Source organism: Zootermopsis nevadensis, unplaced genomic scaffold (assembly GCF_977971745.1).
Source record: "Zootermopsis nevadensis isolate Lab colony 2312 unplaced genomic scaffold, Znev_1.0 Znev_ptg000009l, whole genome shotgun sequence".
In the NCBI taxonomy this organism is placed as follows: domain Eukaryota; kingdom Metazoa; phylum Arthropoda; class Insecta; order Blattodea; family Termopsidae; genus Zootermopsis; species Zootermopsis nevadensis.
The window spans coordinates 3,714,556-3,733,456 of NW_028259141.1; the positions used below are offsets into that span (position 1 = coordinate 3,714,556).

Here is an 18,901-nt window from a genome sequence, read left to right on the forward strand (position 1 = left end):
CGATTTTATGACGAAGATTTGCAAGGGTGGGGGCTGGACGTAAAAAGTCGACTGACCAAGAACAGATGGCCTCTGAACAGCTACTTAAGGAACTACAACATCAGACCTATTTAACAAATAAAGAAAAGCGAAGTGAGATTTACATTGATAAACGAGACCATATTAACGACAACATGTAGAAAAACAGACGAAGATTTGAAAGGGTTTGATTTGACGTAGAAAGTTGAATGATCAAGAACAGTTGGCCTCTGAAAAGCGACGTAAAGAACTAATCCATCAGACCAACTTAACAAATAAAGAAAAACGAAGGGAGAGTTACATTGATAAACATAGAAAAACGTATACAACAAGAACAGAAGAAGAAGAAAAAGAAAAAACAGACGAAGATTAGCAATGGAGTTGCTGGACGTAGAAAGTTGACTGATCAAGAACAGATGGCCTCTGAACAGCGACGTAAAGAACTAAAACATCAGAACTATTCAACCAAAAATGAAGAGAGAAAAAAAGAAGATTTGCAAGAGTGGGGTTGGACGTAGATAGTTGACCAACTAAGAACTGTTGGCCTCTGATCAGCGACGTAAAGAAGTAAAATATTAGATTACAGGAAGCGCTCCGAAAGGATTAGCCATCGTTGTCGTCAAAAAATGACGTCATCAACAATATCACCTTATATTTGTTTATACACGGGGGTTAGTTTAGTGTCTTACTCAAGATTTTAAAACGCAACCAATCCCCTTCGGAAGGTTGGTAAAGTGTTTAAATCCCCTATTCGGGGGAGAGGGGTTAGTTTTGTTTCTTACTCAGGGGTTAAAAAAAACACTTGAATGAAACACTAAACTAACTCCCCTTTGCGACTAACCAAGGTTGGTTGCGTTTTACAAATTTGAACAATCCCCCCTAGGAGCTCCGAAAGGAGCGCCCTGCTCTAGTATAAACAAATATAAGGTGATATTGTTGATGACGTCATTTTTTGACGACAACGACTAATCCTTTCAGAGCGCTTCCTGTAATCTGATATTTTACTTCTTTACATCGCTGTTCAGAGGCCAACTGTTCCCGGTTAGTCAACTATCTACGTCCAACCCCAACCTTGCAAGTAATTCCCCCTTCGCTTTTCTTTATTTAAGTAGGACTGATGTTTTATTTCTTTACGTCGCTGTTCAGAGGCCAACAGTTCTTGTTCAGTCAACTTTTTACGTCCAGCCCCACCCTAGCAAATCTTCGTCTTAATATCGATCAAACGTCACTTTTCATATTACTTTCGTAATCATAAAGTCAGTTTTCATAAAACTTTCTTAATCGTAATATATGGAATGAGTATCAGTTTACCTTGTTGGAGTTGTTAGAGTTGATAATTGAAATAGTTGATAACGTTTTCTTTCACTTTCCTGATGTTTTAGGCCAACTGTCATTCAATATTCAAGAATGCGACGTGCTGCTTCTGGAGCAGAGATCATGCGACCGGCTTGATAGTTTTTGTAGTGAAGCATTATTTGTTTACTCGGCATTGTTGTGTTCCACAACAATGCCGAGTATAAATAAATATAAGTTGACATTCTTGATGACGTCATTTCTTGTTTTTAATTATTTATAACTGGAATATGCATATGCAATTGTTTGACCCAGATATGTTAATTATATTTAATTATCAGTATAAAATTTATAAAATAAGCGTGCAATGACAGTAACAATGAAAAGAATATTGATAACAAGACTAAGTTGTTGTTATTCATATTATTTAGTGTGGTTTGTTGGTAACACTGTATTTCTTAATATGTAGTGCTACTGTCGCGCAAGACTACTCCACTTTCTGGGAAGGTGTGAAGTCTGCCCCTCTATGGATTACCAAACGCGCAGTGGGCAATAGTTCAGAGTCAACTGTCACCCCACCTCCAGTTCCTACGACTCCATGCAAATCATGTTTCATAAACTTACACAGTACAAGGTACAATTAAAGACACTTTCATGTCATAGGCAATTATTTTTTGTAATTATTGAATGTGTCATTGAGATTCTTACAAAATTATTTTGTGGCGTTCTAGTTTCTCAGAAGTTTAGTTTCTTTCTAAAGACATTTTCAGATGTTGGAAGTCCAAAAATATTATCACAGGTGATATTTGGAGTGTGGCCTCTGTGCCATAACGCCACACCATACGACCTTCATTGTTACAAGCAGATATAATTATAGCATCTGAATTCTCTGGTTTCCAGTGTGGAAGATAATTATACCAATTGAAAGTGCTTAGTATATCAGAGAACTGCTTTGTAAGATAGTAAATCAAATTATTCACATTTCTTTTTATCACAATAAGTTTGACAGTTTTGTGTTAATATCTTCAGGGAATGCATTACCTCTCCTAACCCATTCATATGACTTGCCTTATGAGACTGAAACATAATGGAAACTGTTTCTCCTTTTTATGGGATAAACCCATTGCTTGGCGCTGCGTTGGTTGGAGACATTTTCAATTTAAGTTTGCCACTTTTCTTGTTTTGACACCAATATTGGTGGTTGACAAAATGTGGCGCTAGCAGGGTTTGAGTGCCCCTTTATAACTTTGTATGAAATAATATTATAAAATTTGATGTTTAGGACTGTGTTAATAAGGTTGGGAGTAAAAAGTAAAGTTTGTCCCACTATACGCCATGTAGGCGTTTGGGGTGAGAGGAGGTATAGCTCCTCTCTTCCTTGACCTCGGCACTAGATGGGGGTGAGTGGTCAGCATCACGCCCCGGCCGGCTTTACCCCCGGGAAGGACCCCGGTACCCATTGTATAGGAGGCTGGGTGGGCCCCAGAGCCGGTCTGGACGCAAAGGCTAGAGGAAAAATCCTCTGCCCCCGTCGGGGATCGAACCCCGGTCGTCCAGCCCGTAGGATAAACAATCTTTGAACTTTATATAGCATCAATGAATAATTTAAACAATAAAGAGTACTGTTATGTAAATACTATTTAAGATTGTGGATATGCTGACAGTGACCAGTTATGGGCTGTACATAGGTATAATTCACTGTCTCTTTGTTTCTTGCACAGGCTTGCACAGCTGTCGGATCTTGCCACTTGCTACTCAGACTTCATGGGGCATTCATGATTGGAGCTTGGATTGGTGCTGCAGGCATTGGAATTTTGCTAGCGCGTTACTTTAAGCAGACCTCGGCTGGAAGCCGGAATTGTGGAAAAGATCAGTGGTTTGCTGTAAGTTGTTCGTTGTAGTATCAGGTCCAGATGTTGGGAACATTTGATTCTAGTCTTGATGCCTGTCTGGTGTTGGGTCTTCAGGATCTTTGTTTTTGTATTCAGTTGAATTTGTTTGGATTTGACACACTTCGGTTCTAGGCGGTATAGCGGGACCTGAGGTTCGTGGGAACGCAGAGTTTTGGGAATTTATCAGCCTTGGAATTCTTCTGTGTAGGAATTATCTGTTTCTAGCCTAAGTGGGTTTTGCCATGCGTTAGCGATGGCCTTTAGAATAAGAATGTGGCAGAGATCCTGAGGATCGGTGCGAAAGGGGAGGTCCTTCGAACTGAACGTGGAGCCACACCAATAGGAGTTGATGTTACATTTCCTTTTGGGAAAATTTGACTATCCAAGCATAAGAGAGCTTGCAGTATAAAAGGGGTAATTTTGGTCGCAAAGTGAACAGGTACCCTGACCGATGTTTTCCGAGCGTTTCCTCCGTTGTAAGGCGAATGCCGGGGTATAACTTAATAGGGACACTGCCCGCCACCCCCGATCACGGAGACCATCAGCTGAAGTGATCTCCCCTCCAAGCCACAGAGACCTTCAGCCTTAACGGCCCCTTCCTCTCTGGGTTCAAACCTTAGAGAACCAACCAACAAAATTCTTTTGACAATTGCCTGACGTCATCAGGTTGGTGATGATTGAGGCAGCAAGGACCAGTGAAGCATTGGCAAACTTCTACCAGACCGGACAGTGCTGCAACCCAGAAGACAGTTATCTTAGGACTATAACATGTCCAAAATTTGTCCGCTTGGACTCAAATGTTTCATGATTTACATTACAATATTAATTTAGCTTTGAAGCAAGAGTACACATAGAATAGGTTATATTCATAATCAGGAATAAGAGAAATATCGTATATATTAAGAGAGAATTTCAGATATGAATGCGTGTGTGCCCATTTTTTTTAGAAATTTAAATAACCGGGAGTTGGTTCTGACCTTGAATTATCAGATAAACAACCAGAATTCCTTGAGATGTGACGAAAGGACGTAAACATGGGCCCAGAGAGACTTTGCTTAGAGTGGGGAATGATCTCAGAATACTCAGTTCAATGGAATTTTGTGTCGTGTTGTGCCACTTGTGGACTCAGCACATAACAGTTGCAGAAAGAAATTAAAATAAAGAAACAATATTAAATACATATATACAGGTGGGACCCGATTTTTGCCAGGGTTACGTTGCACCTCCTCAGGGTCGTTAGCTGAAGCGACGTAAATTGAGGAGGAATTACATTGTGTTTAAATGAGATAGGTTCCTTCAGTACTAAAATTGAACCGTAAGATTTAAAATAAGTGTTTTTATATTAAATATTTGTGGTTATTTTATAATTATGAGCAGTAAATAATATTTTTGGATAGAATAAAATACACCACTGTCTGGTCCCTTGTTGATGTACTCTGACAGTGGCGTAATGGGTCGGCAATAATGGGATGGGCCTTCTTATTAGAGCGCCAGAGAACAGGAAGTAGAGTCTTCACAGTGCCCCTCATTTTACGTTGATTCTCTGAATGGTGCACCAACATCGGCTTTAACGTGTCTGATGCAATACCACCCAGAAGTAATGTAAGTCGATCTTTTGAAGCCTTAAAACCAGGGGCAACCTCTCTTCATAGGTTATGTACGTCCTACCTTGCATCATCTTCCAGTACTGTCCCGTTTCATCAAAATTAAAGACGAAGTCTGGCAGACGAGGACAAAGCAACTGACGCCGACATTAGCACCGTCTAGGTACCCACTTCTTGTGCTGCATTTACGCTTGAGTTTTCCTATTTTATTTTATTTTCTTAATTTTTCATTATTTTAAAAGGGCGTTAATGTAAAACAGCGTAACATGAAGCGTTGTAAAGCGGGGCCTACCTGCATTACTAATACAAGCAGAAAATAGTATCTTTGAAGTGAACAAAAATATTTACCAGAATAAGTTGATTAACAACTTAGTAAACAACTGCAAGATCATATTTATACTCTGTCAGTTAGTATGCTTGTGAATATAATGTACATCTCTATCTCAATTAACATTTTTAATATGAGAATATGGGATTTGGAGTTCCATATTACAGGACTCTGGTGTTCATTGTATAGCACTGTATCAAACAGCCAGCTCGACTGTGCATAAGCCATGATCAACAGCCAATAAAGCTTGATAATGTTCAAATTATTACCAAACATCATGACTGAATATTAGTCCTGCGTCACATTCATATCTCAGATCATTCAAAGGCCTCTCATGATTTTTCTCAGTCCCTCCAGTCAAATGTCAGGATAGTACCTTAAAACAGACCATAATCACTTCCTTCCAAATTCTTTTCAATTTATCATTCACAAATCATTCTACCAATTGACAAATAAACAATCATGCAGATTGTTCCCATCCAACATGCAAAGTTTCCTAGATTCGCTATTGCACCAACTAACAACATTTATTTTTGGATCAAATAAGAGTCTTGTACTTACTGCCAAGAATATGTGCCACATTGCCAACAAGCCAATGCAGCCAGTCGAACGTGGGTCGGCGTCTTGAATCGGGATGTGGTCGGAAAGCTGCTCCAAATGGTTGCACAAATGCTTGTGCTGTTGTTGCACATCCAAGAATTGCATGTGGATTGTCCTCGGCAGACCAGTCTTTCAATTCGAGGAAGATCAGAACGAAGGCAGCCACTGTCAGTCCCCATGTCAACAACATGAACATTCGATGCCACTGAAATGAAATTCACAATATTCTTTGAATTTGACTATTTCCAGATCTTCCTTTAGATATTTCCAATCTCATCTTCACACAGCACATTGCATGGAAATCAAGTTACGGAAGTGTACAGGCTACATCCAGAGCAGAGAAAAATCACTACTTAATTCTAGAAGAACTGAGTCGTGGCAACATAACCATTAAGTTTAGTTTGGAGGAAAAATGACTACCAAAATTTGGGTTCATATAATTACAAGCTCAGTATATGTAACGGGCACATTGGAAATGAGAAATAGTTACAGAATATCTGATAGAAAGAGATCACTTGGGGACCTAGATGGAATGATAATAGTACAACGAACTTACAGTGATAAGGTATGAAGGTATGTTTTACTTGTGGTTTATTTAACAATGCTGCTAATAACTCAGCTTTTAGAGCAACACATTGTACCTAATCAAGCTGCACCATGCTCAGATTCTCATTGTAAAAGAACTTGAAAGAGATAAAAATGTAAAATATAGAATTTGGGACATGACCTACGTATATGTTAAATTTGCACATTGAACACAAACTATACAAACAATATTGAATGAAGGCAAGAAGGATGTAGGGCTTGTAGGTCCACTGCTTGGATCGCAACTTGCAAATATTCTTGCCTCAAGCAACACAGCAAATGAGATATCACAAGGATTTACCTACAGTTGGGATTGCTCAAAAGTAATACAGGAGGTGAAGGAAATGTAAGGTAAAATAATGACAATGAACTTTGTACTTTACAGGTGGCAATTCTTTCAGAGTGCTGTTGCACCACTCACAAAATACATGCACTTCACTACACAGACTGTTGCAGAATAGGTATTAATCAAATTGGGGATTTATGAATTATTTATAATTTCTGGATTATGAGATTTGTCCTTAAAATACTTGCAATGAGTGCAGTTATGTTATTTTGATTTTGTTCACTAAATTTTGTACAAGTATAAATTTGGTGGCAGATAGTCTCTGTGACCTGCTAATATCTGTACTTGAACTTGAAAACCAAAGTGTTAGAAGCTTGCTGACATGCAGTGATATTTCCTACAAAATGTGAAAATCTCTTCCCTCAAATCCATTTGTATCTATGCACAACCAATGGGTAGAATATGTCATATATCTGTGATATGACAGAATGTCCAATATCCAGAGTCACGCATCTGAAATGAACAGAGAAGAAGACGTAAGAAGATTTCTGTATTCTGGGTTGCTGCGTTGCTGCGTTGGTCAGAATACACAGCGCAACAACCCAAAATACAGAAATCTTCATACTCATCGCCCTGATGACGGAGGCAGTATGACCTCTGAAACGTCGGTAACCATCGACCAGACTACACAGCGCAACAACCCGGAAGACAGAAATCTTCATACTCATCGCCCTGATGACGGAGGCAGTATGACCTCTGAAAGTTGGTAAACATCGACCAGACTACACAGCGCAACAACCCAGAAGACAGAAATCTTCATATTCGTCGCCCTGATGACGGAGGCAGTATGACCTCTGAAACGTTGGTAAACATCGACCAGACTACACAGCGCAAGAGCCCAAAAGACAGAAATCTTCATACTCATCGCCCTGATGACGGAGGCAGTATGACCTCTGAAAGTTGGTAAACATCGACCAGACTACACAGCGCAACTACCCAGAAGACAGAAATCTTCATACTCATAGCCCCGATGATGGAGGAAGTATGACCTCTGAAAGTTGTTAAACATCGACCAGACTACACAGCGCAACAACCCAGAAGACAGAAATCTTCATACTCATCGCCCCGATGATGGAGGAAGTATGACCTCTGAAACGTCGGTAAACATCGACTAGACTACACAGCGCAACAACCCAGAAGACAGAAATCTTCATACTCATCGCCCTGATGACGGAGGCAGTATGACCTCTGAAACGTCGGTAAACATCGACCAGACTACACAGCGCAACAACCCATAAGACAGAAGTCTTCAAACTCACCGCTGTGAAAACCCCAAATCTCGTACTGATGACGGAGGCAGTATGACCTCTGAAACGTTGGTTAATATCGACCAGACTACACAGCGTAACAACCCAGAAGACAGAAATCTTCATACTCATCGCCCTGATTATGGAGGCAGTATGACCTCTGAAACGTTGGTTAACATCGACCAGACTACACAGCGCAGCAAACCAGAAGACAGAAATCTTCATACTCACCGGTGTGAAAACCTTAAATCTTACAAAGAAGAAGTATTCCAATTGAATCTATGTATAGCCAATGGGTAGTCTATGTTACTTAGCTGTGATATGACGGAAGATCCAATATCCAGAGTCACGCATCTGACTGGTATGTTGTCCAAATGAACAGAGAAGAAGACGTATGAAGATTTCTGTCTTCTGGGTTCCTGCGCTATGTCAGTCTACACAGCACATCAACCCTGACTACAGATATCTTCATACTCACCGGTGAGAAAACCCTAAATCTTACAAAGAAGAAATATTCCAATTGGGGAACTATGCCATGAAATGTGACTTGGCTGGTTTTTGCTATAAATCCCTTGATCAAAATGTAGGATATGGACAAGTTAGCACCTTGCTGAAGCTGAAAACAAATTAAGACATATGCACATGCGGGAGTGCCAGCACACTCAGAAGATACATTTAACTCCTTACATAAACATTTGCAATGGAAAAATGGCCAGACTTTAATTTAAACCAAAACTGCCTAAAGAAATAGGCTGTGGTAATCTGCTGAAATATGCTGGGATAAGTGAACAATGATTTGGAAAAATATGAAAGGAAGTGACTGTGGCACATTTTATGCATTGTACCAGCATTTGTTTGGAAGTAGTTAAAACAACAACAAATCTCAGTCAGGATAGTTGTCTCCAGGTAGACATTTGACCACAAGATTCAGTGTGAAGGTGTGGAATGAAATGAGGGTTGGTTCAAATGGCATGCTCTTTCAATGTGGTGATATTCTTTGTTCCATAAAATAAAAACATTTCTTGGTTTTTCTGCCAGTCGCTTTTCACACTCTGTTCACTGTCTGTTCCCTTTAACAAAATGTTTCAAACTAAAGTGGTCACTGATACACCCATCATTTCACAACAACACGCCATAAAACAAACAACTCAGAGAAAATACACTGATACTTACCAGGCTGTGCTAAAAACAATTAAAAACATTTTGTTAATCATTTTAGAATTTTAAATTTTAAATGAATTAATAAATTTATTAATGTTTTAGTATAAAGTTATTATTTCTGGACAATTGTGGAGAAGATTCATAGTGCAATGACACAGAAGCAGGGAATTGAAACCGATGATGGCCACAATGGTTCAAAAAATGTTATTCAGATGAACAGAGTGTGTTAAAAGTGATGGGCGTAAAAGCCAAGATTCAACATAACACACCAGAATGCTACACTACAGATAAGAAACATTTCTTGACCAACTGAGAAACTGAAATATTTGAAGGAAGACTATGTACCAGAGAACTAATTAGGTAGGTACTTAAGTTGTTCACAGTAAGGAAATGTGATGAATTTCATGTAAAACTCCCAAAAACATTCTGGTTTGTTACATCACTGACAGCTGTAAGCAGTAAAAATCAGAAAACACTAATCTTACTCCTTGTAACAGCTAAAGGCTTATCCTTGTTGTTCATTGTACTACATCAACAATAAGCTGGGCAAGCTAGCAGCCCAATTACTGGTGCACAGACATGTGTCACAAACCAACTGGAAAACTAACTGGTTAATAAGTCACTGATAAAGATCACTTATATATGGTAAACTGTCTTCTCTTATAGGTGATAAATATAAAATTCAAATCACCCTGCTTCATATTAAACATAAGTGAATTAAGTGAGATTTTGTGTTTTCACACACCAAATATGAAGCAGGCTGTCTTCTGGATTCTTGCAACATGTACTCAGGTAGAAGTTTACTGATGTTTCAGAAAGGGTTTGCTGCTCCATCACTCTGAAGATAGAGGCAGCAAGTTTATCTGAAATGTTGGCACACTTTTACCAGACTATGCGGTATAACATCATGCAAACTGCCTTTTGAACAAAATCACTCCTCTGATGTCATTGCACGCAAATCTTAATTCAGAAACCAATACCAAAAATTGTTAATAAAAAAGGGATGTCACTTTTTGATTTCTTAAGAACGGATCCATCTGCTATTTGTAGGGAGTATAGGTAAACGTAGCACATAATGAAGGTAAATTATTTTAAATTAAACTTATTAATTAATGTGAAAACTCCACCAAAAACAAATATATAAAATCAAAAATATATAGAAAAAATTATCAAACGAAAAGCCGAAGTGTGTCAAATCTAAACAAATTCAACTGGATACAAAAACAAAGATCCTGAAGACCCAACACCAGACAGGCATCAAGACTAGAATCAAATGTTCCCAACATCTGGACCTGATACTACAACGAACAACTTACAGCAAACCACTGATCTTTTCCACAATTCCGGCTTCCAGCCCAGGTCTGCTTAAAGTAACGCGCTAGCAAAATTCCACTGCCTGCAGCACCAATCCAAGCTCCAATCATCAATGCCCCATGAAGTCTGAGTAGCAAGTGGCAAGTGGCAAGATTGGGAACTATAGACCGGTCAGTTTAACCTCGGTGGTTTGCAAGCAAATGGAGCACGTTATAGCAGGGTATCTAAGGCAAGTCTGGGAAAGGAGTGAGTGGTTATATGAGGGTCAACATGGGTTTAGACCAGGGTACTCATGCGAAAGTCAAGTAGTCACGGTTTGTCAAGATGTTGCTGATTCATTGGACGAGGGAATCAGGACTGATGCGGTTATAATAGATTTCTCAAAGGCATTCGATTTAGTCCCACACGATAGGCTGATTACAAAAATTGCTGCAACCGGTGTGGACTTGAGGGTAGTGTTATGGGTAAAGGAATTTCTCTTAGGACGTTCGCAAAGAGTAAGAGTGGAAGGACAGCTATCTCATGAAGTCAGGGTAACGTCAGGAGTGCCGCAAGGGAGCGTATTAGGTCCCTTGCTATTCCTAGCTTATGTTAATGATATTTGGAAAAACATTGATTCAAATATACGGCTTTTCGCTGATGATTGTATAGTATACAGGAAAATAATGGATAGTAGTGACATTGATAAGTTACAGACAGATATGAATAGATTATGGGAATGGGCGGTAGAAAATGAAATGAAGATAAATCCAGGTAAAAGTAAAGCAGTCAGCTTCAATAGAGCTAGGGTGAAGGATAAGCTGAGTTACTTTTTTGGGGATCAATTAATTCCAGAGGCAAATAGCTTTAAGTACTTAGGAATACTTATTCGCAGTGATCTGAGCTGGGCAGATCATGTGAATTATACACTAATTAAAGCATGGAAGGCTCTCCATTTCGTAATGCGTATACTAAAAAAGGGAAATAACAATACGAAACGTTTAGCTTATACGTCGCTAGTGAGACCGATACTTGAATATGGAGCTGTGTGTTGGGACCCTTACAGGGAAGGACAGGTAAGAGCACTAAATCGGGTGCAGAAGAGAGCGGCTAAATTTGCTAATTTCACGAACGAATCTGGTTGGGAAACATTGGCACAGCGTAGATTGATAGCCCGAATGTGCGCCCTTTTCAAAGCATACACGGGGGGCCGGGCTTGGAAAATGATAGAGGATAGATTATTAAAGCCATGCTACCTGGGCAGGGACGATCATACTCGGAAAATTAGGACTAGGAAACAAAGAACGGATGTAGGCAAATATTCCTTTGTAAATAGGACCATAAGAAGCTGGAACCAATTACCTCCAGGCGTGCTAGAGTCTTTCCCCTGTAAATTAGGCACCTTTAGAAAGAGGGTCAGAAAAGTAGTTACAAGCTAAGGGTTATTAAGTTGGGAATAAATGGTGATAAGTGAAGTGAAGTGTCTTAGTCTCCAAGTGATGAAGGGCTGTAGTTCTTTGGGATAAAATTTTCATGTACTGAGAGCGGACTTTATATTCCACTCTTAAGTATTGTGATTAATTAGTGGATGTGTGTTTTTTTATTGTGTGTCAGATGTTTTATTTTGAGTGTGGTATGTTGTATTGTTGTGTCTCATTGTATTGTTGTGTGAGTGCATCAGTTCATGACGTTTGTAATACATTACAGTTATTGTCTTATGTCTAGGTGGTATTAAGTTCTTTTTTTTAAGTTAAGTACTTGAGGTTGGATGGTTTTGTAATTTATGAGTTGGTTGATTTTGAGTGGGATGTGTTGTTTTTGTTGTGTCCTTTTTTATTGTTTTGTTCTGTCTCTGTGTTGATGTATCTCATTGTATGTTGTGTCTTATGGTTTTTGTTGTGTCCTTTGTTTATTGTTTTGTTGTGTCTCATTGTGTTGATGTATCCCATTGTTTGTGTGTCATATTGTTTTTGTTGTGTCCTTTTGTTTATTGTTTTGTTCTGTCTCTGTGTTGATGTATCTCATTGTTTATTGTGTCTTATTGTTTTTGTTGTGTCCTTTGTTTATTGTTTTGTTGTGTCTCATTGTGTTGATGTATCCCATTGTTTGGGTGTCATATTGTTTTTGTTGTGTCCTTTTGTTTATTGTTTTGTTCTGTCTTTGTGTTGATGTATCTCATTGTTTATTGTGTCTTATTGTTTTTGTTGTGTCCTTTTGTTTATTGTTTTGTTCTGTCTCATTGTGTTGATGTATCTCATTGTTCTGTTCTGTCTCATTGTTTTGTAAGTTATTGTAGGACACTGCCACCGGGTATAAACCCATTTGCAGTCAATAATAAATAATAATAATAATAAAGCTGTGCAAGCCTGTGCAAGAAACAGACAGTGAATTATACCTATGTACAGCCCATAACTGGTCACTGTCAGCATATCCACAATCTTAAATAGTATTTACATAACAGTACTCTTTATTGTTTAAATTATTCAATGATGCTATATAAAGTTCAAAGATTGTTTATCCTAAAATACTCCCAACCTTATTAACACAGTCCTGAACATCAGATTTTATAATATTATTTCATACAAAGCTATAAAGGGCACTCAAACCCTGCTAGCGCCACATTTTGTCAACCACCAATATTGGTGTAAAAACAAGAAAAGTGGCAAACTTAAATTGAAAATGTCTCCAACCAACGCAGCGCCAAGCAATGGGTTTATCCCATAAAAAGGAGAAACAGTTGCCATTATGTTTCAGTCTCATAAGGCAAGTCATATGAATGGGTTAGGAGAGGTAATGCATTCCCTGAAGATATTAACACAAAACTGTCAAACGTATTGTGATAAAAAGAAATGTGAATAATTTGATTTACTATCTTACAAAGCAATTCTCAGATATACTAAGCACTTTCAATTGGTATAATTATCTTCCACACCTGAAACCACAGAATTCAGTTGCTATAATTATATCTGCTTGTAACAATGAAGGTCGTATGGTGTGGCGTTACGGCACAGAGGCCAAACTCCAAATATCACCTGTGATAATATTTTTGGACTTCCAACATCTGAAAATGTCTTTAGAAAGAAACTAAACTTCTGAGAAACTAGAACGCCACAAAATAATTTTGTAAGAATCTCAATGACACATTCAATAATTACAAAAAATAATTGCCTATGACATGAAAGTGTCTTTAATTGTACCTTGTACTGTGTAAGTTTATGAAACATGATTTGCATGGAGTCTTAGGAACTGGAGGTGGGGTGACAGTTGACTCTGAACTATTGCCCACTGCGCTTTGGTGATCCATAGAGGGGCAGACTTCACACCTTCCCAGAAAGTGGAGTAGTCTTGCGCGACAGTAGCACTACATATTAAGAAATACAGTGTTACCAACAAACCACACTAAATAATATGAATAACAACAACTTAGTCTTGTTATCAATATTCTTTTCATTGTTACTGTCATTGCACGCTTATTTTATAAATTTTATACTGATAATTAAATATAATTAACATATCTGGGTCAAACAATTGCATATGCGTATTCCAGTTATAAATAATTAAAAATCTGCAGACTACTGTAGTTGTCTGACTTCTATAACAGAATGTGCACCTCTGTATTTAATTATAGATGTTCTATGCTGGAAGATGACTTAAGTCAAAGAAATGATGACTGGCATCACAATAATCTTTTCAGCAAATATTCTGAATTTCTTCTGCTGAATGCATATGATTCTCTATTATTTTTTGTACCTTTTTGTATATTAAGTATATTTGGTACTGAGATGTCAATTAAGTATGAAGTTTTCCATCTCTTCTCTAAATGTGTAATATCTGGTCTGATGTGTATGATGGGTTTATAGGCGGTGATGTCGTTGACATTTAACACTGTTCCAAGAACATACAGGAATTTACCATGGTATATCTAATTCTTTAAAATATTTTTTCTCACTCAAATTGACGGATTTGATTAACTACATTATTATTATTTTTTATATATTCTTAGTGTTAGACCACTGTACCCAGTTTTTATATGTTCTATGGATTCTTATTGGGTATTGCTGAATCATGTTTAGACATTTCTTGGCGCTTATACTTTTTCTTTTATGGTGATCCCATGAACCTCTCAGTTATTCCATGTATTGTGCCTTGTCCAAGCTTATTAGCTTGTTATTATATAAGGATACTTTTTTTCCGTATACAACACATAGTTTTAATGTTATGATTTTGTAGTCTTAAAATTTTTTTTACATTATATTATGGACAATTTTCAAAATCAGATGCAAATTTCTTAATTCAATAAAATTTAATGGTTTCAGATCCCTTATTCTGAAACAAGTGTATTTATTGAGTTGAAAGTCATGCATTAAACTTTATCATATAATAACCATTCTATAGGGTTGCCTCTAATTCTCGCATTAACAGTTTTGAGTTATGCAAATGTAATGCATTATTTGAGAACAACGGTAATGAAACTATACCACATCAAAAAGAAATTAAAAGCACACTATATTTGGGTAATGCCACTGTCAGAATCTTTCATCTTCCTGTCTATTGTCTAAAATCTGAAGATCAAAATGCCTTACGTTTCTTAATTTTCTCAAACTTGTGTCTCACACTCTAAAGGAAGAACATAAATTAAGGTTGTATGGGAACAGGGTACTCAGCAAAATATTTTAGCTGAAAAGTTTGGCAAAAATTTGTAATAATGAGCATCATAATTTGTTGTCTTAATCAAAAATTATTAAAGTGGGCAAGTAGAGTGAAGCATCAGAAATGTAGCAAACACGTGGAAGTTTAAAAATGCATACAAAATATTGGTTAGAAAGCAGGAGAGAAACATATCAGTTGGTAGACCAAGGTACAGATGGTCAAATATTAAAGTAGATGTCAAAGAACTAGGATGTGATGTAAACACAATAATGCATCTTTGGTTTTCATAAAAGGAAGAAAATTCCTTGATCAGGTAAGCAACTATCAGATCCACAATAATGACTCTCCTCTACAGCACGCAGAATTTTACAACCCTTTAAAGGTGCTAATATGGCACGGCTGACAATTGGTTCTGTTAATGACATCAAGTGAAATAAATCAAATTTAGGTGAAACCTTGAACTACATAGTCTTGTAGAAGTTGACCACCATTTCAGAGGTCCTCATAGAAATGTTGATCAACTTCTACAAGGTTACATGTTGTAGAGGGATGTGTTCATTCCGTCCCCAAAAGAAAACAATTATCTAATTTAAATATATGCTATTGATGTATTCCAGTTACACAAATATTACGGGACCCTCATAATGTTGTATTGATTCCCACTTAAACTCCAGGCTGTATCGTACTGACCATTCTGTATGTATAAGAGTGTCCTGAGAATCATGAAAGCAGCATAAATTGCGTGTTATTAATTTAGTAAACTTGTGTTGCACAATAATGTGTTCATTAATTAGTATCCTTTTAAATAGGTCACAAATTACCTACAAATAGTAGTCTGTGCCACATTCATTAATTTGCTTGTACATTGAAACTACATCTGAATTTGATCAAAAGTTTATTTAAATCTGTTTACTGGGAGTAAGTTTGAACTTCATTTCTCAAATCATTCTGCAGTAGTCAGTGTCACTAGTTTGTGCACAGAATTTATAATCCACTGTGCAGACAAATTTCCATGCGCTAAACTTACACAAACATATTTTGTTTAAAAGAATTATCATAATTTAGCATGGGCTACTACATGCGAGTACCAACACTTTAGCACCAGTTAGAGTACCAAATAACACGGAACTCTGCAGTCCATCCATAACCTTTACCAAATAGGTTACCGCACCATGTACTGGTTAGGACATGAAATGCAATTAGCTCTCTGCAGTCTGCACAGTGCCTCAGGTTTCCTTCTTCTTCTTTCTAAGATGTTTCCACTTTGTACAGGCCATCAGACTGAACCAGATATGATACCAAACAACTTAAGACATCCAGTTCTGGTTACAGAATCAGACATGCTTACGACGCTACAGTCAACGTCATTTATTGGTTAGGGTACCAAATGCAGTGTGACGACAGAACCAAGAATCTAAGTTGATAAATATTGAAGATGACTGTCTTCTGGGATACTGTGCAATCTAGTCTAATACTGACCAACATTCCAGAATACAGCCATCTTCATATCTGGCACTGTGGGAACCTGAAATCTCACCTGATAAGGGTCATTTGAGTTAATTCCTGTTTTCTTCCCAGTAGATGCCAAGTTGTTTAGTGCAATTTTGTTGTTCTATTTTTGTATTCATGAACGTTAAATATTCATCACAGAAACATTAATATACTCACATTTTGGATACTTCCACAGGTGACATACTCGTTGTAGGATGGTACATCAAAGAACTTGCCAAATGCAGAGTCACTATCTTCTGACTTGCGTGCTTGCATTACAAAACCCCTGATAGGTATTCCTGTAGTTGATGTCAACATAACCTTTAGTTTCGCATCGGGAGGATCGGTAAGTTGGCTGGCAGTCACAGCATATTGAGGTATACCATAGTAATGTAGAGATAAAGTTTGACAAAATCTTCTTAGATATTTAGCTAGGTAGTCTTCTGAGCCATTACATAATGTCACCAATGCAAATGTCAGCAGCAGGAATGGAAGGAATGATAAAACTGTCATTCTGTAACAAAATAATTCAATCAGAAGGCCGGAAATGATTGAAAGCAAAGAAAAATCACAAAATCAAAACATATTCGTAGGAAAGTAGCCATTGGTTTATTTTAATATTTAGTGAAAAGTACCTTGTTTTACTTACAGACTAAAATTTCAATGATTGGTTTGTTGATTGATTTGTTTCAGAGGATGAACAATGATGAAACTCTATCGATAAATTGCATAAAACCACACAAATGGTATCAAAAATTATATTCGAAATAAAAATATCGAAGCACTGGAAGATTAAGGACAAGATACGTGTGGGGAAAACAACAAAGGAGAGTTTTTTTGTAACTTCGATTTTCGAGGATGGGTCACGTGAAATGCTAAGAATTATCCAAACGTTTCGGCAAATAATTCAGCTGCCATTCTCAGGGTGTCTAATGGTAGGACCCTTTTTGAAGGCTTATACATGGCATGCAGTATGTGGTGAGTTATGTTTGACGGTGATGTTTATTGGAGTGGAAGTGCATTTTACAGAATAACTTTCTTCCTTATATTTCCCTTTCATTTAAAGTGTCTGAGATGCTGATACAAATGAATGTCGCATTACGCATGTACAACACCGTTAGGCAAAACAGTACAGAAAATAGATATTTTACAGCAGTGGTTTCAACCTGGGGAACGCGAAGACAATTTAGGGGGTACGCGAAATTTAAAAAATATATATATTATTTTATAATAATACTGAACAATCAGTAAATTATTTAATTTATTTTGGATGTAGATTATATACTATGTATAACTTGAATTATACACCAACAACTTTGGGGGTACGTTTCGGATAGTGGCTCTTTTTCCGTCTTCAGTGATGGAGACCCAACTGAGTAGGTACCTCTAACCTGAAGACGGAACCAGGGCCAGTTTCCGAAACGTCGTGGTTTCTTCCTTTAAACAAGGACGATCAGGATCTCTGCCACATTCTTATTCTAAAGGCCATCGCTAACGCGCGGCAAAACCCACTTAGGCTAAAAACAGATAATTCCTGCACAGAAGAATTCAAAGGCTGATAAATTCCCAAAACTCTGCGTTCCCACGAACCTCAGGTCCCGCTATACCGCCTAGAATCGACTGGCCATTTCCGATCCCAAGCTTACAATATTACAGAATATAAATGAAATACAAAGGAATCATAAACTAACAAACGAAAGCAGGACAATGAGTGGCTAATACAAAACTTCATGACATAGCACATAAAAGTTGGATTTCTTACAAGTATAATATTAAAATAAACCAGTAAAGTCATTGATGAGCGGTTACATACACCCTAAGATTTAATATCATTCTTTCAAAATCTTTGAAAGTGCTGAGATTACAACTTACGCCCTTCAGATTCTTCACCAGGGAGTAAAGAACAAACACAGACTTACACTAAATAGGACAAAGAAATTGCAGTACATACGTAACAAATCGCCTTCTGCTCTCGTGAATTCTCACTACACTAATCCACCATTTGCATTGAGCACTTGACTTAAGAAAGTCCTAACTTTTATGGTTACACAGTCTTTTTTTCTTTTATGTTACATTCGTCCGATGGAAATCTTTATTTCCACAACGGGGGGACACACGTGGTGACTGGTCACCAGAATATGCACTGAATCGGTGTCAAGTTGCGACTTGCACGACATGAAACAGCACTAATCTTGCGGTCGTATATCGTTTATTTGTTCCGTAACAATTCACCCATAAAATCATTTATGCCCAAGAATTGCATTGATTGACAAAGTAATAAACTTTACAAATTCGACTTTCATTCCGTTTTATTACTAAGCTATAACAGCCAAAATATATCGGTGATGAAACTAACCCATTTTTACTAATTTTGAGCTGCTAAACACGAGAAT

The 18,901-nt window shown here is 37.6% G+C and overlaps 2 protein-coding genes across 3 annotated transcripts; one reads left to right on the plus strand and one right to left on the minus strand.

Moving 5' to 3' along the window:
* Positions 1 to 1,627: 1,627 nt before the first annotated feature.
* On the minus strand, positions 1,628 to 18,612 carry LOC147874384 (uncharacterized). Its single transcript, XM_087345561.1, has 4 exons — positions 18,460 to 18,612; positions 16,686 to 17,022; positions 5,697 to 5,940; positions 1,628 to 3,935 (listed from the first exon to the last, which is right to left on the minus strand). Exons 2-4 carry the CDS (start codon positions 17,019 to 17,021, stop codon positions 3,820 to 3,822), a joined length of 696 nt encoding a protein of 231 aa, XP_087201687.1. The 5' UTR covers position 17,022; positions 18,460 to 18,612; the 3' UTR covers positions 1,628 to 3,819.
* Positions 1,816 to 6,455, plus strand: LOC147874385 (ferric reductase 1-like). 2 transcript variants are annotated; one of them, XM_087345583.1, is made up of 3 exons: positions 1,816 to 1,945; positions 3,033 to 3,194; positions 5,985 to 6,455. In XM_087345583.1, exons 1-3 carry the CDS (start codon positions 1,910 to 1,912, stop codon positions 5,994 to 5,996), a joined length of 210 nt encoding a protein of 69 aa, XP_087201709.1. In that variant the 5' UTR covers positions 1,816 to 1,909; the 3' UTR covers positions 5,997 to 6,455. The 2 variants fall into 2 exon arrangements, with proteins under 2 accessions (XP_087201709.1, XP_087201707.1); XM_087345581.1 differs by lacking the exon at positions 5,985 to 6,455 and adding an exon at positions 4,856 to 5,554.
* Positions 18,613 to 18,901: the final 289 nt, after the last annotated feature.

Coding starts and splice junctions, on each gene's coding strand:
- LOC147874385 (XM_087345581.1), top strand. CDS start 1,910: ATGCAAATCATGTTTCATAAACTTACACAGTACAAG. Junction 1,946..3,032: donor ATAAACTTACACAGTACAAG/GTACAATTAAAG, acceptor TTTCTTGCACAG/GCTTGCACAGCTGTCGGATC. Junction 3,195..4,855: donor GAAAAGATCAGTGGTTTGCT/GTAAGTTGTTCG, acceptor CTCTCTTCATAG/GTTATGTACGTCCTACCTTG.
- LOC147874384 (XM_087345561.1), bottom strand. CDS start 17,021: ATGACAGTTTTATCATTCCTTCCATTCCTGCTGCTGACATTTGCATTG. Junction 5,941..16,685: donor CCTGTGGAAGTATCCAAAAT/GTGAGTATATTA, acceptor ATTTCATTTCAG/TGGCATCGAATGTTCATGTT. Junction 3,936..5,696: donor TGTGGCACATATTCTTGGCA/GTAAGTACAAGA, acceptor TCTGGGTTGCAG/CACTGTCCGGTCTGGTAGAA.